Source organism: Oxyura jamaicensis, chromosome 23, assembly GCF_011077185.1.
Source record: "Oxyura jamaicensis isolate SHBP4307 breed ruddy duck chromosome 23, BPBGC_Ojam_1.0, whole genome shotgun sequence".
In the NCBI taxonomy this organism is placed as follows: Eukaryota; Metazoa; Chordata; class Aves; order Anseriformes; family Anatidae; genus Oxyura; species Oxyura jamaicensis.
Window position 1 is genome coordinate 1,358,935 of NC_048915.1, and position 20,096 is coordinate 1,379,030.

General features: G+C 54.6%; 1 protein-coding gene and 1 long non-coding RNA gene across 3 annotated transcripts in view; one reads left to right on the forward strand and one right to left on the reverse strand.

The window, feature by feature from the left end:
- Positions 1-314: 314 nt before the first annotated feature.
- On the forward strand, positions 315-11,945 carry SNRNP40 (small nuclear ribonucleoprotein U5 subunit 40). Its single transcript, XM_035345536.1, has 10 exons — positions 315-530; positions 987-1,116; positions 1,872-1,965; positions 3,230-3,395; positions 3,894-4,016; positions 5,030-5,150; positions 5,886-5,968; positions 6,396-6,457; positions 9,685-9,788; positions 11,504-11,945. The coding sequence occupies exons 1-10, from the start codon at positions 330-332 to the stop codon at positions 11,551-11,553; spliced, it is 1,134 nt and encodes a 377-aa protein (XP_035201427.1). The 5' UTR covers positions 315-329; the 3' UTR covers positions 11,554-11,945.
- A 7,475-nt stretch (positions 11,946-19,420) lies between these two features.
- Positions 19,421-20,096, reverse strand: part of LOC118177729 — a 1,575-nt gene continuing 899 nt past the window's right edge. The window contains exons 1-2 of one of the 2 annotated variants that reach the window (XR_004755906.1): positions 19,536-19,903; positions 19,421-19,459 (exon numbers count right to left, since the gene is read on the reverse strand). This is a non-coding gene — a long non-coding RNA (uncharacterized LOC118177729). Of the gene's footprint in view, positions 19,460-19,535; positions 19,904-20,096 lie in introns of those variants that run through there. The other variant, XR_004755907.1, reaches the window with a different exon arrangement.

Below are 20,096 nucleotides of genomic sequence, written 5' to 3' on the forward strand. Positions count from 1 at the left end.
CACCCCCGCTCACCGCCCCCGGCCGCCGCCATTTCGCTGCCTCCGCCCCGCCCTCCCCCGCAGGCCCTCCCTTCCACCCAGCCAATCCCTGAGCTCCATACTGGCAGGCTCCAAGTGCTGCCCAATGGCATCCATCCGTGTTACTCACCGCGACCAATCCGCGCTAGGGGAGCGCCCGGCGGCCCGGCGCCGCTTCGTCGTCACCTCCGCGCGCCGGAGGAGACGTCGGGAGGGGGGCGGGCCTTCCCGCAGCTCTCCACCAATGGGCGCCGCGGGAGGCGGCGCGGCTGGCCAATGGGGGACCGGGCGGGCGCGCGCGGCGGGCGGCGATGCTGGAGCAGCAGAAGCGGAAGGGCCCCGCGCCCGGGCCCCCTCCAGGCCCCGCTCCAGGCCCCGCGCCCGGCCCCGGGCCCGGCCCCGACCTCCCGCTCGTGCCCGTCCCCGCCAAGCGGCCCCGCCATGAGCCGCCCGCCGCCGGGGGGGGCGCCGGGGGGGGCGGGCAGGCGGCTCCCGGGGCGCTGCTGCAGGCGGTACGGGAGGGGGGGGGCTGAGGGGGGCCTGAGGGGGCGGGGGGGGCAGGGAAGGGGGCTGGCGGGGGAGTCGAAGGGGCTGGGGGGGCGGGGAGGGGGCTGGGGGAAGGGGTCTCAAGGGGTTGGGGGCTCTGTGAGGGATCGGGGGGCTGGGGGGGTTCAGGGGGAGCTGGGGGGGGCTTGGGAGGCCTGGGGGAAAGGCGGCCGAGGGGGGCTGGGGGGGGGTTGAGGTGGTGCTGGGGTCTGGGGAAGGGATCCGGGGGGAGCTGGGGGTGTTCAGGGGCTGGGGGGGGAATAGGGAAGCTGGGGAAATGGGCCTGGGATGCTCGGGGGTGTCACAAAAGGGTGGCTGGGGGGGCTCAGAGGGGTTGGGGGAGCTCAGTGGGGGCTCGGGGTGCCCGGGTCTCTGGTTCCTCCACACCGCTCCCCCATCCAGCTGCCGTTGTCCCCCCGCAGGGCCCACCGCGCTGCTCCTCGCTGCAGGCGCCCATCATGCTGCTGTCGGGGCACGAGGGGGAGGTGTACTGCTGCAAGTTCCACCCCGGCGGCAACACCCTGGCCTCCGCCGGCTTTGACAGGCTCATCTGTGAGTACGGCGCGTCCAGGATGTGGTGGTCAGCCCTGGGCTCCCAGGACAGGAGGGATGTGGGGTGCTGGAGCCAGGCAAGGGGAGCGCTATGAAGGTGATGAGAAGACTGGTGCCCCTGTCGTACGGGGACAGGCTGGGAGAGCTGGGCCTGGTTAGCCCAGGAAAGAGAAGGCTGAGCTCCCTGCCAACCTCGGCCATGCTGGGATTCTGTGATACCAGACCAGGCCCCGGGGGATTTCGGCTTGTCGGGAGGCCGGCTTCTACAGCCCTGGGGGGTGGCTTCCTTGCAGGCATCAGCTGGGGTCCTGAGCATGCAGGGTGCAGGGGCAGTGCCAGGGACCCTGCTGAGTGTGGGGCTGGCCGCCCACCCAGCTCACTGCAGTCTTCCCAAGGCCCTTGGAGAGGTCGCCGTGGGTCTGTGCTGGCCAGCAGCACCCTGCAGGCACAGTTATTAATGCTTCGGCTTGCTGAGGTGAAGATCCGGTGACTTATTAATAAAACCAAGTTGATCTAAAGCTGTAAATCAGCTCTAAGCAGAGTCTCTTCTTCTGGGGCTCACATGGTCCTTCGTTACCGCTGTGCATCACCCTGGCCTTGAGGTGGTGGTGGTCATGTGGGAGCTCTGGAGAATCACTCTGTGCACAGCACAGGCACATCTACACGCGTCTTGCACTTTCATAGGGTGGTTTGGGTTGGAAAAGGCCTTAAAGATCATCCAATTCCAACCCCCTGCCTCTCTCCCTTCCTCTTAGTGCTGTGGAATGTCTACGGGGACTGCGATAACTACGCAACCCTGAAGGGGCACAGCGGGGCGGTCATGGAGCTGCACTACAACACGGACGGCAGGTGGGTGGCACGCCGACACGTTCCTGCCTCAGCCCCTGCCATTCCTGGGGGAAGGTGTCCTCTGCTGGCCACAGCCCGTCGCAGCCCCTCATGGTTGCCTCTGCTCAGCCGCTGCCCTCGCAGCAAACGCTTGTGCTGTGCCTTTCCTGATCTCATGCTTGTGTGGGAAACGGTGGGGAGGGAAGGAAAACACGTGAGCAATTTGTCACTTCGGAAGGCTCCTCCACCACTGCACCTGAACCAAGAGGCTGCCAGTCTTTCCTTGTACTTAGAGGACTTTTACTTCCTTAGAACTTTTCAATAGTCTTGGGGCCAGTTTTGTTTAATGTTTGTATCAACAGTCTTGGTGAGTCTTGGATCAGGTGCACCCTCAGTGGGCTTGCAGACAGCACGTTGGGTGGGAGTGTTGGTCTGCCTGGGGGCGGGAAGGCTCTGCACAGGGAGCTGAATGGGCTGAGTCCAATCTGTCCTTCACCAAGGCCAGATGCTGCACGCCCCACGCAGCAGTATAAGCTTTGAGAAACGTGGTTGGAAGGTTGCCCCTCCAAAAAGGACCTGGGGGTGCCAGCAGCGTGCCCAGTTGGCCAAGAAGGCCAACGCCACCCTGACCTGCAGCAGAAATAGTCCCGGGGCCAGCAGGACCAGGGAAGTGATTGTCCCTCTGTCCTTGGTGCTGGTAGGAGCACACCTCAAGCACTGTGTTCAGTTTGGTTCCCTCACTGCAAGAAGGGCATCGAGCTGCTGGAATGTGCTCAGGGAAGAGCAGTGAAGGGACTAGAAGACATGCAAGGAGCAGCTGAGAGAATTGGGGTGGCTTAGGCTGGAGAGAAGGACACGGAGGGGAGACTTTATCACTCTACAGCTATCCGAGGAGGTTGCTGCAAGGAGGGTGTTGGTCACTTTTTTCAGGTGGCAAGTGTTAGGACACAAGGAAAGGGTCTAAAGTTGCTCCAGGAGAGGCTTAGCTTGGATATCAGGAAGAATTCCTACACAGAAAGAGTGGTTAGGCACTGGAACAGGCTGCCCAGGGAGGTATTTGAGATGTGTGGGTGTGCACTAAGGGACGTGGTTCGGTGGGGGACTTGGTAGTGTTCGGTGGTGGCTGGGCTTGCTGATCTTAAGTTTTCCAACCTAAATGATTCTGTGATGCAACAACGTTCCCACTTGATATCTCAAGGTTTGATCTCGGAACTAGAGAGTAAGAAAGCTGGGATGGGAGAAATGCTTCTGAAATAGAGAAGCTCACGGGGATTCTTCTCCACAGCATGCTCTTCTCAGCATCCACAGACAAGACAGTGGCTGTGTGGGACAGCGAGACTGGAGAGAGAGTGAAGAGGCTGAAGGGCCACACCTCGTTCGTTAACTCCTGCTACCCAGCAAGGCGAGGACCCCAGCTTGTCTGCACGGGCAGTGACGATGGCACAGTGAAGGTCAGTGCGTTGTAGGTGGAGATAGTCTAGAGTGAAAATAAGGTGGGATCTCTGAAGGAGTCATTCATGTTCTTCCCATTTAAGTTGGCTAAATCCAGGCTTGGGTTACTTTGATAGTTTTGTGATACAAAAGCTTTGATTTAAGAATGAAATTTGCTTGTTCCTTCTGAAAATTTTTGGATGGGGATTAACAAGATTGATCTACTCAGTGGTTCTTTTTCTACTAAATCACATTAACAGAGCATGAGGAAGGCAAGCAGCTACTGAAATCTTTTATTCAACCGCCTTCCTTCCTCCTATTTTTTTTTCAAATGAGGAGAGTCACATGCTTTAATCACACCAGCCTTTTGCTGTGTTTTCTGTAGAGATCTTTTGAGATCTAAAAGTGAATTTTAGCAGAGCGGTTTGAGTCTCTGCAAAGTGTATACATGTGCAACTTTCTGTCATTTTATTGTTAAGTCTCTCTGTGTAAGTTTGATAACCACCGTGTCCTTTTAGCTGTGGGATATCAGGAAAAAAGCTGCCGTCCAGACATTTCAGAACACGTACCAGGTCTTGGCTGTAACCTTCAATGACACCAGCGATCAGATCATATCTGGGGGCATTGACAACGACATTAAGGTACGATGTTTGCGTCCTCGTGCGCCTTTCCGACCGTGCTCACCTTTTCCACCCCATCAGAAATCTCTTGTAACAGCGTGCAAAATGTCGCGTTGGTCAAGGACAAACGTGGAAGGCCGCTGGTCGATTTTACAGTCACAAGAGCTGTGCCAGCCTCCGGTGCCCAACCTCTCTCTTGATCTAAGGCCAAGAAACTCTGAGGGAGTTGTTCCAGGGCTGTTCGCCACGTGACTGCCTGGGCAGCCCTGGCATTTCTGGCCACGCATCTTAGCGCTGCTGTCACACTGGAGCTGACATGGCATGCGAGCTCTTCTGGCAGTCGGTGCCTCTCCCAGAAGCTCTAGAGCCATATATGAGGTAGGCTAAAGAAAATCTGGTGACACATCCAACTCCCTGCCCTCTGCTCCAGTATGCTGTTGTAATTTACTTTGTCACCTGCTACTGTGGAAAGTTCTTATTTAAGAGCACGCTCAGTGTTTCATTCATTTGGTAGCTGAGATTCTCCTGATAGCTGCCCAGCTCAGGCAGTCTTGCTGTCTTTTTAGCCTCAGGCTCCAGTCTTACCTAGGCACGGGGAGCATGTTCTTGTCAGAGGGCCATCGCTAAGATAGCACTGAAAGGACATCTGTTCTTACTGCCCCGGGAACGGCCGTAACTCCTGGGGAAAGAACAGCATGAAATTCTGGGGGTTTGACAACTGCTGCCATGTGCCATGGTCAGTGGAATCTGGGAGCTGGGAGAGCTGTAGCCAGATTGAAAGGGATTCCTGCATGCACAGGGCAGCTGTAATTTAGCTCCTTGCTGCTAATGTTAAGTAAGAAGCCTTCTAAAGGGCAAATTCTTTTTTCTTCCTTCAACACACAAAATTATAGCCTTATATTTTAGCCATTGAGACCCCACCCAACAGAAATTGACAGCTGATTTCATCAGATGACTGATCAGTACTTGTACAAAATGGTTTGGAAACCGCATTTCTGATGGTCTGGGCTATCCTTTTTGTGTCTGTCTGAAAGGTGTGGGACCTTCGCCAGAACAAGCTCACGTACACGATGAGAGGACACGCAGACTCGGTGACAGGCCTCAGTCTGAGTTCAGAAGGCTCCTACCTGCTCTCTAACGCAATGGACAACACAGGTACGTCCTGCTGAATGTGACAGCACAGCTGTGCAGACAGCCCTCAGCCCCGGCCCGCTCCTGCTAGCCTTTGGGTAGCCGCGCGTGTGGCATTTTGGAAGGAACGGCTTGAATTGTTCAGTGTAGAAAAAAGAGTCAGCCGTGGGGATGGCTCAGGGGAGATGAGCTCCACAGATGCAGTTTGAATTCCTGTTGTTGCAGTGCTGACAGTTGCATCCTTTGCAGAGAGGGAGCAGCTGTATCGGAGAGGTTTGTCATGTCTTCCAACGGGCAGGAAGGATTTGAGCCGTGGCACAAATTATTTGCACAGGCAGTTGAACGTAATCTTGGTCCTGCTTTTGTCAGGTCGGTTCGGCTGCTTCCTCGCGGCAGGGAATGGCGGTGCTGTTTCCAAACTGCCTCCTGCGTATGGGTGCTCAGCAAACTGATCTGTTAGAACAAAGCGTATTATCATAAAGCAAATGCTCGTGGAAGGAGACGGTAGCTCCTTTGTGTAATAGTTGTTGGGGATTTTTCCCTTCCCGTGGGCAGTGGTCTTGGCATCATTATAAATTTCTGCATTTTACCTTTCATATCAAAGCTTCCTGCAAGAGGAAGGCTGCTAGTTCCTTTTGCTTCTAGGGAAACCTATTTATGAAGAGAGCAAGGAATGTGACTGGGTCTCTGACTGTTAGAAGCTGACCTTGCCCCCGTCCCTCTGCCGTCCAGCTAATTACTCTGAGCTCTCTGTTGCAGTTCGCATCTGGGATGTGCGACCGTTTGCCCCTAAAGAGAGATGTGTAAAGATTTTCCAGGGGAACGTGCATAATTTTGAAAAGGTGAGTGTACTACACACTGAAAGGGTATTGTTCATGAAATGCTGCCCCTGTCTATTAAGTTTCCTGTAAATTGTTTTTTAAAATCGAGTTTAAACCAGAAAGACTTTAATAGGGATTCAAAGAAAGATTAATGCACAAAGTCGGATTCTAATTAAAGCTGCAGTAACAAAATTTCTTAGCTCAGTTCAGCTATAATTAGCTGTAAATTAAGTATTTTCTACATTTACTATCTACATTGTGTAAAATAACAAGACACTGGATGTTTTCAGCAATAAAATAAAATCTGTAATTACCTTCTTATCTTCCAAAGGGAGATCATTATAGTGGTGTTCATGATATTTAAAGTCTCTTGGTGATTTTATTTCAAGAGGAAGGGAAAAGCTAAATCTTCCTTTGGAATGGATCTGTGCACATTCTTCTCTTTTAGAATCTTCTGAGGTGCTCGTGGTCCCCAGATGGAAGTAAAATAGCAGGGGGATCTGCTGACAGGTGAGTTATCGCTGTGTTTCTGTTCCTATCCATCCCAAACTGTTTTGCAATCACACCTGAAACGAGCTGGATCATCTCTACAATTAATATGAAGAGCCAGAACTGCAGAGAGGTGCGAAGGCCCAAACAGCTCCCCGCAGTCTTCTGCGAGCATTGTCTGCGGTGATTATCGTACCGACGTGTTTATGTTGCCTTTGCGTCAGTGGAGGAGAACTGTCTAGTTGTAAAACCCTTCTCATTGTCAGAAGCCTTCTAGAGAGCCCCATTACTGCTCATGTCCAGTCTCTGCGTCCAGCAGATGGACACGCAGATGACAGCAGCGTAGCTGGCAGCAGACGAGCCTCTTGCAGTCGTCCCAGCCGCCTCGTGTGAGACTCTTCCAGGAGTGCAGAGAAGTGGTGCGTGGGGCTGGGGTTGTGCTGACCACAAATCCCAGAGTGCTGCGTGGCAGCTAGCAGGGAGCACCAGTGGTGTCCCGAGGATCATTTGTAACCCTTGCTTTAATTAACAAGTGCGAGGAAATAGATCTGACTAAATTAGCATGCATTGGACTCTTAAATCAGATTCTGTAAACTGAGGTTACCGAGGATTAAACTGGGTAGAGGGAGGAAGCCAACAGAGGGGCTGTGCCAGACTGAGGGTCGCCGTGAAGGATACAACCCCCGCTGGAGCAAATCCAGATGCACTCTCGGTGACATCGAGACAGGAATTCCTGCAGGCCAGAGTCCAAGACATGGAGCAGCAGTAATCAGCCAATTAATGAGTTTCTGATGGGGGATAGGAAGAACTGGAGTTCTTACTGTCCAGATACAGCGGGGCCGGCTGTCACGGCGGGTGGCTGAGACCTGACCCTTCTTTCTAGCCCTGCTGGGCTGTGGCAGCAGTGCACGTGGTGATGAATACCTGTTTGTTACTGCGCCAATGCTGTGGCAGGTCCCAGGGCGGGCAACCTGACACGCTGAAGTGTGGTGTGAAATATCGGGCCATTAGTTTAGTCCTGCAGATGCTGCTGGAGTTCTGTGCTCTGACAGCAACTTTGTTGTGAAGAGCACAGGTCCCAGGGCAGGGTAGATGAGGCCACTCCAAATCTTTCTGCTATCTCTGAGTTTTCATTTTTTTTGGAGGAGCATCTGCTGGGAAAGCAAAGCAAGATTAAGCATTTTGTGTGTCTGGGTAAAAAGTACTTCCCCAGCAGTTACTGCTTCTCTGCATTTTGTGGAGTGTGTGTTTGTGTTGGAGGGGCAATTACCTGATTTTTTTTTTCTCTGTGAGCCCTTCAGAAGGTTTATTGTAAAACCAGCAACTTAAAGTGCTTTCCTGCTCTGCCATGCCATAGAAAATACAGCAGAATTTCTTTGAGAAAGCATCAGATGCAGCTCTTACCTGCTGGATTGAATAGTTGTGCTTGCAGAAGTGCTGCTTTAAATGATATTCACGACATAAGTGGGGTGGTTTCATTTTTCCTTTTCACATGTTTTGAGAAAATCCAAAGAATAGCAGCAGCCTGGAAATGAAAGGCTCTAACAAGGCACGTCTGCCCTATAGTGGTGTCGGTGTCCTCTCTGCCTTACCAACAAGTGCTGTGAGGGGTTCAGTGCATCTTTGGGCAGAGAGGAGGCTCAATTCTGTTCCAGGCAGAAGAGAGGCCTAACTGTAAAACCAAATCCTGTCCTTCATCAGACCTGCAAAGCCCTGTCAAAGGGACGGAGCGGGTGAGGTGATGTGGAGGCACTCGGTGCTGGTGGCGCTGGTCCCAGCTTGGCATTCCAAGCTTGGGTTTCGTGCGGGGCCGTAACAGGGCCGCTGATCCCAAGTGAATTTGAATTCAGGCGGCAGAGACGTGGTGATGCGCAGTGGCGTTTGCAGCAACCTGCCTTTGGAGGAAGTGTAACGTTACAGATTGCTTTTACACGTGTTTTACTCTCGCCTGGTTGTACCTCATGCCCTCACCCTCTGCAGCGTCCCCTGTAAGAGGACAGCGATGCCCCTGGAGCGGGAGGGCGGCAGAGCTGCTCACCGCGCTGAGCCAGCCGATTACAGCTCTGCCCCTTTCTTCTTCTGCCCCCTGACAGGTTTTGTTTTAGATGCCAGTCACCTACCTAAAGAGCAAAGCGAGAAGGCAGTGTGAGTGTAATCCAGCACTGGCAGCTTTCCCAAGCCGCTGATTTTTCTGAAGAGCTGTGAACCTTGTAACAAATGGCATTTCGTGTGGTGAAGCTGTTAAGTTTGGAAAGGAGGCTGTGTGGGTGGAACACAGCGTCGCCTCGCCTGGCTGTAGTGCACTTCTCAGAGCTCTTCCCATTCTGATTTATAAAAAAAGCCTCTCACTCCTACGGAAGCTCTCCATAACGGGTCAGGGCACCGCTTTGTTCCCCGGTGAAACCAGTGTTAGCTGCCAGGCGGCCACCACGCCGTGCCGGCAGTGACGGACACCCCCGGGGGACAGGCTGCGTTCTGTGGCTAGCAGAAAGCTGCTGTCTTCCCCCGCTCGACCATTGGTACGAATAGTCTGAGGGCTGCATGGTGCCCCGTGCCGGCGGTTCGTTTCTGACCCGCTGCGTGAGGAGTGCCGGTGTCTCGGCGCTGTCCTTCAGCCAAGGTGAGGCACGCGGGCAGCACCCGGCGGCGGTGCGGCGCAGGGACCTGGAGGAGATCAATCAGAGGGCTCGATGCAATCTGGTCAGCCCCCTAATAAATGCGGAGAAGTGAATTATGACTTTAATGGCCCAGCAGGAAGAAATCCATAGATACAGGTTGTTGGCTGGGAGGGATCACATTGTAGCGAGGGCTGGGGGGGGAGCACCCAGGCTCCTCCTAAGGGCTTGTCTGCCTGAACTGGGAGCCACCACTGGGCTTGCAGGCAGGTATTTGCGTCCTCCCCTCTCCTGATGCTTCTTTTGTCCCTTAGCCCGCCGTATGGCTGCGGTGCCGAGGGTCTCTGTGGCCTCATCCATCTCCGTGCCGCAATGGATGAGGTGTTGCCGCAGTGCTGTGACAGCAGAGGCTTTTAGCACAGAGCTGACATGTTAGCTCCTACCTGCTCAGACCTTTGCTCTCCTGAATTCAGCAGTGCAGCATTTTGCTCCTGACAGGCTCCTTGTTTATCCACGCTAACAGCTGTGGTTATTGCAGCCTGGGTGGTGAACCGTTGCAGGAAGCAGCCGTTGGTGTGGGAGGCGGCTGCTCTCCCTTCACAAATGCCTGCTCTCATCATGACTCTCTTGTAGGTTCGTCTACGTGTGGGACACCACATCCAGGAGGATTTTGTACAAGCTGCCAGGCCACGCTGGGTCGGTGAACGAATTGGCTTTCCATCCAGAGGAGCCTATCAGTAAGTCGTCCCCAAATCAAGTCACCTGGGGAAATTCCAGGGCAGGCTGAGCTGGTCCTCCAGAAAACAGCTCAAAAACTGGCCGAGAGCCCTGAGTGTCAGAGACAGACCTGGGGGAAGGTGTTATCCGTAGCTCAGGACTACAAAGGGAATCCATTGCAGGCATGCATTGGAGCTGGGACCTGGGCTGAGTGAAGAGGCTCTACCTGTGTGTCCTGCCCAGATGGAGACCTGGGTGAGCAGCCGTGCAGCTCTGGCCTGTGGTAGCACGGCCTGTTCATGAGCTGCGGGTGGCCGTGAGCTACTGCCACAGTCCAGGACTTCCCAAAATACTTCTGGTACAAGGGTTTGTTATAACCATGAATTTACTGATCACATCGTGACAGGTATAGAAACCTGGAAGTACGTCTTTAGTCCAGGGTCTCTAACTTTCACAGAGGGCGTAAGAAGCAAACAAGGCTCCTTGTGCAGCCCTTTTTATCGCCATTCCATAAACGTCCTGCTCCAGGGTGAAGGTGTGGCACTGCGTGACGGCGGTGGGTGAGGAGATGCTCTCAGTGGCGTTTTCGGAGCTCTTTCAGTTACGGAGCATTAGCTGAGAGCAGCCTTGGTACCGGTTCCTTAGCGCCGTTTGTGGCCCGGGCAGGACCATGGGGCACTGTTGTTTCTATAGAAACTTGCACCGTCGGCCAGCTCACCACACTGCTTGGGCCAAAAATTGACACAAGTCAGCCCTGAAGCGAAGCCAAGAGCTCAGCGGTGCCGGGGATGACAGTGCCTGCAGCAGCCCGGGGGTGGGGATTCAGGGCAGTGAATTATGGGCTTGTTCCTTGGTTATTCATTGCTCTGTCTTCAGATCAGAGACGGTGCTGGAAGAGCAGAGCAATCTCCCTTCAGTTTGGAGCGGATTGTTTGTAATCGCATTCCGCCTTTTTGTGACTCATTCGCTCATCTTAAAGGAAAAACTAAAAACCCAGCCAGTCGTTGCACGCGAGTTCAGCGGCTGATTCCTCCTAACGTCTGGGACCATTCATCCTGTAGCTCGCTGCACCCACCCCACAGCACTCAGCTGCGTGGAAGAGCGCCCAGGGAGCACAGTCGCAGACATCAGTCTGTGAGCCTCACGCCAGCCCCCAGATCTTGCCTGGACTTGAGTGAAACAGTTGTCAGTGTCGAGAACAGCGCTTCTCTGCTGGGGCTGTGGTTACCTCCACGCTTGGTGTTGAATCCCCTCACCAGCCTTTCCTGAATCAGGGCTGCTCGGTGACTCCTGACAGCCGAGAGCCGACTGCAGTTTGCCTCTGCTGATAAATAAGAGCAGCCCGACCGAGCTTTCCCAGCGAGCCTGTGCCCTCTAGCGGCATGTGGTCCTGCTGGCCGTGCCTGAGCCGCAATCCGAACACTCCTTGCAGAGAAAATAACATTGCGGGATGTTTGAGAGCGTTAACAGCGTGTTCATGTGCCTCTCTCTACTGGTTTAATGCTCAGACATTACGGGCGGCGTGCCTTTATGTCTGCCTCGGGAGAGGGGAACGGCAGCCAGAACGCGTGGCTAGGTGTCAGTAGCAATCCAGTGGAGCATTTTGGGGGGAGCAAATGAAATCTGGCTTTACAGATAGCTCAGTGAGAGAAATGAGTAGTTAAATCCAAATGGAGTGCCACGAGTGGAGGTCTCAGCCTGCTCTGTTTAATTTTTGTGTTCCTCTCTCTCGCAGTACTCTCTGCATCCAGTGACAAACGGCTGTATATGGGGGAGATCCAGTGAAGCTGAGAAGACGGTGTGATTCGTGCCCTTAAGTCCTTGGTTTACAGAAGTAGGATTGACTTGCTTCTCGCTGGTGCCAGCCCCCTCTCACACTTGCGGTAACGGGAAAATGTTGAAGCAGCTTGATGAGCCAAGCAGCCCTCTGCAGGCTGCCGTGTCTGCGTGGTCCTGCTGTACAGCTTGGGGTTTTTTTCCCTTCTTTGGGAATCAGGAAAATTTAGAATTGAAGAGGTTTTGATTTTGGCTGTACAACAGACTACGAACCCTTACCCAGATCACCTGAAATTTGTACAACTTGTTTAAATTCCATCTGTGGCTTGTATATTCCCTGTCCGGTTTCTCTTGGTTGTTTTTATATGGTCAAAACTGAAATAGACAGCTTTTTACAAGAACTGTGTGGATGGTATTTATTGTTCTGTTTTACTTTCCTATTGTACAGTGCTAAATCAAGGCCCACACTCGTATATAACCCAGGGAAGCCACATACTTTAACTTCAGAAGAGCGGCTTTATTTTTTATTCATGGCAATAAAAATGACCACACTGGAAATAATTATCAGGCTACTGCTGAATCCTATTTTCTTGTTCTGAGTAGAACCAGCCTTCTGCTATAAATAAACGTAAAGGGAGGGAGTTCTATGGCAAGCAGAGTGTGTTCAGGGCTCAGCAGTGGAGGACCCAGCCTGGTGCCTTTCTCTTTGCCCTGGCTGAGCAGCAGGGATGGTAGCAGGCCCTCAGGCAGGTTTGGTGTGTGTTACGTATTTACCATGGTGGACATCAGGACTTGCTATGGGAGAAAACAATTCCCCTTCCAGCAATTTAGGTTTCTTCCCCACTTGCTTATCCCCATCCTTTCATGCTCAGGTGTCTGTCCCGCATAGTCTGCACATTTCCAAAGGCTCAGCCTGCCTGGACAGGGACCTGCATGGCCTGCACAGGCACAAACGTCTCCTGCCTTGATACCCGTGGCTGATTGCTGGGACGATGCGGGGTGAGAGCACCAGCTCAAGAGAGGATTCTGGGGCTGCCTCTGCCACAGCTTGCCCTGCAGCCACCCAACGTGGCCGCGCTGGCCTCTGTGAGCACTCAGAGCAGAGGGAGGTTCCCCGTGCTGCAGGTGGTTCCCTGATGATAATTAACTGACCTTGAAGAGCACACGGTGCGTTTCTGTTCTGCACGTGCCCATCTCCGCTTCCAGCTGTAAGACTTTTCATCCTTTTTCCCATCTTTTTTCCTCCTGGTGCTGCCGTGGCTCAGGTGTTACTCACATCTCGCTGACTTTCTGCCTTGTCCCAGGGGAGCGCTGCAGTTCGGGTGGGATGAGGAAGAGCGACCGCGCGCTGCTCCCACGCCAGCTGTAGGACTGTCCCATGCAGCCTCGGTGTGCGGCTGATCAGGAGGCTTTGGTGCAGCCACCAAAGTGCGTTTTGCACAGTAAAAAGGGAAGAACCACAAACACATTCTGAGCATTTCTTGCCCCTACTCTCCCCACCGTGGGGAGAAAAGCTGGAGGATGGCGCACTCAGGGCCAGAACGGACGGAGCAGCTTTTAAGGAGGATTGGAAACGTGGCTGCAGCTCCCAGAAGGTAAGGTGAGCCTGTCCCCCAGTGTGGGGTGTTCGGGTGTGCGACGCTGCCCTGTCCCCATCACCTGGAGCAGTTCCTGTCCTGGTGTTGTGTCCTTCAGCTTGCTGCAGCCAGGCTGCAGGCTGCCCGTGGCCCTTGGGAACGCAGGAAACTCTTGTCTGTGATCGTGCCCCTCGCTGACCCTCTCTGCAGCTGGGTTGAAGGACTCAGGCATCAGGTCCGGACTCAGCAGAGCTCCAGGTTCGCTTCACATCGCCTCCAGAGACACCGAAGGGGTCTGATCCTTGTCCATTTTCAGCTTCCACCTCCCAGCATTCCCCCGACTCCCAGCAGGGACGAGTCAGCCTGTCCAAACCTTCCTGCCCGGTGGGGCTGGACCCGGCACTGCTGCAACCCAGGACCCTGCACGTGTCCTTGCAAAGCTGCTGCTGCCCCTGACCGCAGTCTGTCCCCAGGGTGGGAACCGGCGGAGGCCAGGGCTGGGGAGGGGACGGTGCAGACAAGGGAGGACCTGCCGCCCGATCGTGGTGAGTGCATGTGAACACGAACAAATCACCCTCCAGCTGAAGAGCCAGGCGGAGAGAGCTGGAGGCAGGGGAAGATTTATTTTTAACTCTGCAGAGTATTAAATAACACGCCCTGAAACGCATGTAAATGAGAGCTGGGGATCGAGCAGGGAGCGTGGGGGCTCAGGCCAGCCCTTCCCGGAGCCTCCCGGGCAGCGACACTGCACCTCCGTCCCCTCGCTGGGGCTGCCCAGCCAGGACGTGCAGGCACTCGCAGTTAGTGCTTAACAGACCCTATTACAATCCTCAGAGGGTTTGTTGTTTTATTTGAACGTATGCCCAAGTGTCAGAGGGAAGAGAGACTCCCGGGGCTTAGCTGGTGGTGACAAGATAATAACTGCTTTCTTCCTGACTCGTGTTTGTTTAAAAGAAGTGAAAGAAGTGTTGTATTTTTTTTTTCCTAATTAGCAACCCAGGAACCTGCGGTGAAGCCAAGGAGGGGGCATGTCTTTCCCCCTGCCCCAAGTCCCTGGTTTTATTGCGTTGGTGGGGCCTCAGGGTGACGTTGTGCTAGGAGGGGGAGCCCCGCTGCCTCCTCCTGCATCCCCGCCTCGTGCCCACCTCGTGCCTGGATGCAGCCGGCTGCATCCACCCACCTCAGCCTCCAGGATGAGCGATGCTGCCGAGGCTCACCGCTGGCTCCAGCCTCGCCTGGGGAAAGAAAAGGGGAGAGGAAAGCAGCTGACAGTGGATGGATCCACTCTGCATCCATGCAGCCATGACCCAGATCAGGGAAATGATCTGGATTAACACTAATCCCCCTGCCCCAAGGGGGCGGCCAGGGCAGAGCAAGCTCTGCAGTGGGGCCGGTTTGCTCTTAGAGCATCTCCATCCTATAAACAGAGCGGGAGAGCCCAGCGGTGCCACCCGAGCACGAGCAAACTCGCTGCACAAGTGAGTGCCCCTCTCCTGCAACCCCTGGGAGGTCCCTGTGCCCATCCCAGTGCTGCAAGACAGATCTGCGCAGCGCCTCGCTGGTCAACCAGACGTCCCATGCCAACGGAGGGTGAAGAGGGAGATGCAGGCGGCTGCAGATCTGAATTACTGCTGCCAATTACCATCTGCAATTAGGGCCCAGTTCCCTGCGTCACAGAGGTGGGAGATGAATCGGAGCGTTTGCCCATATCCTGGTCCCCGGAGAGAGCCGAGAGGTGATTTAGAGGCGGCACCCACCTGCTGGTAATGGGACACGCGCTCAGCGAGCCGTGACTATGGCCCCGTCCTAACAATTTGTGGATTTAATCTAATTTGCTGAGGGGGTTGGAGGGGTGGCGAGTTAATGGGGGTTCTCGCTGCTAACAGCCCCCAGAGGGGCACTTGGAGCCGAGCAGCTTTCACGCTCTGCAGAGCCAAATCCCTGCACCAGCGAGCACGGCCACAGCCCCGCGCCACCTCCGTGGGGGTCCGGCCCCCAGGCTTGGTGCTGGCCCTTGGGGACTCGTGGGGCTGGAACTTCACGTGGGACTGGCTGGGACACAGCCGTGGCAAATCCCTCCCATGCAAAGGGCTGGCAGCTGGCTGAGCCCTGTGTGTCCAGGCATGCACGCTCATGCAAGCACACATGCATGCGCACACCCATGCACACCCATGCACACACGCTCTCGCAGATGGTTTCTCCACACCGGAGCAGCGTGAGCTCCGGGGCACTACAGCAGAAAGCCATTAAAGGCGTAATCCGGGCACGGAGAAAATTGTTTTCTTAAACAGGTTTATTCCTCCGAGGGACGTATTTGCTTGAGAGATTTCCTCTATAAATTAAATCTGTCCCGTGATCCAGATAAACGGCCGCGAGCCCTGCTGCCTGCCTTCGCACGGCGTGGCTCTCCCCATCCCTGTCCCCATCCCTGTCCCCATCTCATGTCCTGTGCAGACGCTCCTGGACGGAGGCAGACGGGGCATCTGGAGCACCACGACATGTCCCAGATTGGGGCACGGGGCCGGATCCTGCACCAGGTGCTGCTGAGCCCTGCGCTGGGCATGACCTGGGCGCCGCCAGCAGGTCCCGGAGCCTGCCGCCCCCTCTCCATCCCCACCCGCCTCGCTAATTGCTGCCCTGTCCTTCCACCAGCGCTTTTCACACCTTTTCCCATTGCTGCTCAGAGGCTCATAATGAGTTTTGATAGTTACAATACGCAAGTGATAATTTCTAAAAGAATGGAAAACAATTATTTGCTCTGTTGGGGGATTAGATGATATTTAGTCTCTATTTAATGGAAAACTAATTAAATTACATGAGAAACTGAAGAGAATTTTTTTGTTAATTATGAATATTGCAAGCTACAAAGGCTAAATGATGATGGATTCTGTAATCTGCCGTGCTTTTAGCTAGACGCTGAGATAAGATGACAACTGAGAAAGAATGGGAAGAATGCATTTTAATTTCTATATCGATTCAATAACAGCCGGCTGAACAATGATCCGTTAATGGTGATCTGCAGGAGCTGATGTTGACTGGCAGGCTGACGGGTAATTATGTTAAAACTGGGGAAACAGTGGTTAAATAGATGGGTGTTTGCTCCTGGAGGAGGCTGGGGAAGCCGCAGTGCCCCGTGTGCTAAGCTTCCCTTGGGTTTGCCCCATCGTGTCCCTTCCCTTTGCCCCGCGCACGGTGGGGACGTGCTGCTTCATCAGTGCCAGGTGTCCCCCGGGGGACCCCGTTGGGATTTGGGGCTGGGTGAAATGAGGAGGGAGTGGTCCGGGGTCCAGGCCAGCTGCTGTGCTGGAGGTGCTGGGTCTGGTGTGCAGCGTCCTGAGCTCGATGCCCAGATCTGGGCTCTCCATCACAGGCAGCATCACGGCCCCTGGTGCTGGAGCATCCCTGGTCCTAGGGCTGGGACATCCCTGGTCCTGGGGTTGGAGCATCTACAACCCCATGCTGGAGCATCCACAGTCCCAGGCTCTGTCCCAAAACCCGGCTGGGACCCAGCCACCCCCCCGGCAGGGTGCTGAGCTTCACAAAGCCACCACCTGCATCACACCTGCAGGGCTGCTCTGCTGCTCCATCCTCTGGTTAATAAGGGGCTCATTAGCATGGATCCAGGAGACCTTCAACCCTTGAGTGTATTTATCATGGCTGCTCCACCAAAATCGAGGTGCCCACCAGCCTTGGGAGAGATTTAGCCTGAGCGAAGTGGCAAGGACAAACGCAGTCCCAGTTAAAGGCACTCAGTTATAGTTTTGGGGCGCTCCATCACTGCCCGTGCTGATTCCAACCCCGACCTGGAGGCCAGCTCTGCCAGGAGCAGCCAGGCAGGGGGGTGCACGCAGGAGCCCCAATCACCCACCCTGTTTAATTGCGAGCGACCTCTGCCTGCACGGCAGCGGCAGCAAGCTTGGCACGTGTTCGCCCTGCACTGATTTGCATAACGGATGGAAATAAATATCCGCTCCCCGTCACGGTAACCCAGATAGATGGGTCCTCTTGGAAGATTTGTTTGCCAATAAACACGCCAAAACGATCATTTCGGCTTGTTCCAAGAGGCTGCTCGGAGCCGTAAATCCCTGCCCAAGTTGCTGGAAGCAGCTCGCGGGCACCGCTCGGCTTTGGCTCGGCAGCGGCTCCTCGGGGAGGCCACAGCCCCTCTCCCAGGGACGATCCCAAACCCTGGGCACAGATTTGGTGCTTTTTCCCCCTAAATAATTGCTGATCTGCTTGACCGCGGGTGCTGCTGCCTCTCTTCCCGGGGGCTATTTTTTTTTGGCTCTGCTTGGAGATATTGAACAACGCTCATGCTGGACGTGATTGCCTCAAGCCCTGGTCCTGCAGCTCCCCGCAGCGTTTCCAGCAGCCACTGAGCAGCCCTGGCTGCAGCACCAGCATCCCGGCTGGGAAAGGAAAACCAAAGCTGCCAGCGTTGTGGTTTCTTCCTGTTCCAGATTTTTTGGGGAAAAAGAAAACCAACAAGTGCTCTGGTGGTTTTCTTGAACTAAGAATAGAAATTTTTGGTAAAAATACCAGTTAGAAGTCTAACATTTTTGTGTGCTGTGTTTAGATCCCTAGCAGATCCATCTCCCTCTGGCAGAAGGGCTGCGGAGGATACAGGTGGTTTTTGCTGAAAACATCCCACTTTGGGTGAAGGCGAAGATTTCATGATTTCATGTGGGATTTCATCCCACCTGGCTCCTTGTAGCCTGGGGGGGAAAGCAGGCATCCCTCAGCAGGCAGAGGGATGCTAAAGCACCCTGGCATCCTCCGGGTGCAAACAGGACTCCCAGCACCCAGCCCCGCCAAAGTTTGCCCAAGAGCCTCCTGATACCTCTTTCTTCCCTCCTTGCAACCCAACGAATGCATTCCCAGGCCCCTCTGCAAACCCAGCAGCCGGTGCAGGGCTGGCCAGGCACCCCCTGCAGCAGAGCCAAGGGCCCGCAGACCCGGGGTGCGTTAGCGTGGGGCTGCTGTGCCCCTCGTGAGCGGGCAGCCGAGCACAGGCTGTCAGCTCCCGCGTGCCGCATTTCCATTTGAAAAAGCCAGCGATATTGAAAAAGAATGGCTTTCCACGAACAATGTGTCTTGTGTACATCAAAGCACTTATCTTCACAGCTTCCTCCCATCTCCATGAATGAATAATGTGACCCTGATTTAATTTCCTCCTAATATTTCCTCCATAATTTGCGTGTCATCTGCTTTCTTTCTTTTCATGAAATAAAAAAAAATAAAAAAAAAAAAGAAGAAGAAGAAGAAGCAAAGGGCTGCAGGTCCAGAGGCAGGGTGGCAGGCTGTGAGCAGAGCAAGTGACAAAATGTTCAGCCCTTTCCCACCCGCTCACAAATTAAGTTATCTCCTTGCCTTCTAGGGAAGCAGCTTGACATGGTATATTGACCTTTTTAATCTAAAATTGATTCTTCGCAAAACTCCACCTGGTCGAGAGCCAGGCAGGATCTCAGCACCATTGTGTTGGTTTTATCGCTTTCATTATTTTACATCAGCGCGTTTTGCCTTTCTCTGTTATTTACTTGAGCCTTTGCACCCTTGCACTGACGGGGAGGGCTGAGCTGAGCACAACTGGGCTGGCAATTGCCAGCGAGATGCTATGAGGTGGTTGGGGCCTCATCATTTTTGATCCACAGGGTGAAAAAGGTCCCTCTGCCCAGGTTGCTCCTTTGCTTAAATCCAGGAGGAGCAGTTCCTGCGTTTCAAACACCCACCAGCTCAGACTGCTTTCAGCCATCCCTCCCAGGCTGCTGTTTAAGGGCGTTGCTTGGTGACCCCACTGAATTTTTGTAGTATGTTTTGCATTCACAGAAGCCAAGTGTTTTCTACAAACCCCATCCTTTGGTCACACAAGTACCTCCCAGAACACTCCTGGGAGCACGTGCCAGCACACTGCACGGGGACAGAGAGAAATTCCCACCATGGCGCATGACAGAAAAGCTCCAGGAGTGGAAGCTACTGCAGGCTGGTCCCAGCAGTGCACGGGGATGTGTGGTCTGTCTGGGCCCTTCCAAACTTTGCATGGGTTGGGTTAGACCATGGCCAGACCTACAGACACACACAAATGCTCCTGAAAGGCTGTGGCCCACTGGATCCAGTGCAGAGCTGCTCTGGTGCCTGTGTGCTCAAGGAATGGTTTAGTAGATGCTTTGCTATAAAAATCGGGGCTGAGGTTTAAGAAAGCATGGAAGTGAAAAGCAGTGAAGTGTTCCTAAGTCCTTCTGCTGGGTGGCATGTCTGGGGGAGGTTTCCCACACACTGGAAAAGCACCATCCCAGTTTTTCCTCGGCAGATTTGCAGTTTCCGCTCCCCCAGAAGGTGTGCTGTGGAGAAAGAACAAAGACAAGCAGGGTGGATGGCTGTTAGGGACCATACCCTGCCAGCTCGCTCTGCACCCACCTTCTTGCCCAAATCTTCCAGATTTGAGCCCTGTGGGAGCAGAGGCACAAAGCCAGATGGCTGGCGTCTGCCCAGGCAGAGGTCACTCCCAGCCCTGGGAAGCCATGTGTGACCAGGGCTCTGCTGGGGGTTTCACAGGGGCTTTGCTCCCAGGGCTGAGCATCTGTCAACCCTGCAAGGCCAGGTGCTGCCCCGGCACGGCCACCCTGGGGTGTCCCCAGAGGTGGTGGCTGTGGGGTCCCTGTGCTCTGTGTCCAGGCACCACCCACCTGCGGACCACAAGGGACGCTGGCTGGGGCAGAGTGGGGGGGGATCAGCGATTCTCCAGCCCTTTACATTTACAAACCAGGATCTAACCCTGCAGGTCTCACCCCTCAACCTTCCTCCGGAGAAAAAATAAAACAAAAATCCGCAATTAAAAACCGAAATTACTGCCCGCTAACGAAAGCCTGGCGCGAACAGGAACCGCGCCCGCCGCCGGCTGCGGGGAGGCGGCCGCGCTCCCGCCGCCCCCGGCCGCCCGGAAGCCGCGAAGGGCTCGGCGCTGGCGCGGCGTGCCCG

Excerpts from the sequence above, each read along its gene's own strand:
- SNRNP40 (XM_035345536.1), top strand. The coding sequence starts at position 330 with ATGCTGGAGCAGCAGAAGCGGAAGGGCCCCGCGCCCGGGCCCCCTCCA. Across the intron at positions 6,458-9,684 it reads GCAGGGGGATCTGCTGACAG|GTTCGTCTACGTGTGGGACA; the intron begins GTGAGTTATCGC and ends ACTCTCTTGTAG. Across the intron at positions 9,789-11,503 it reads CCATCCAGAGGAGCCTATCA|TACTCTCTGCATCCAGTGAC; the intron begins GTAAGTCGTCCC and ends TCTCTCTCGCAG.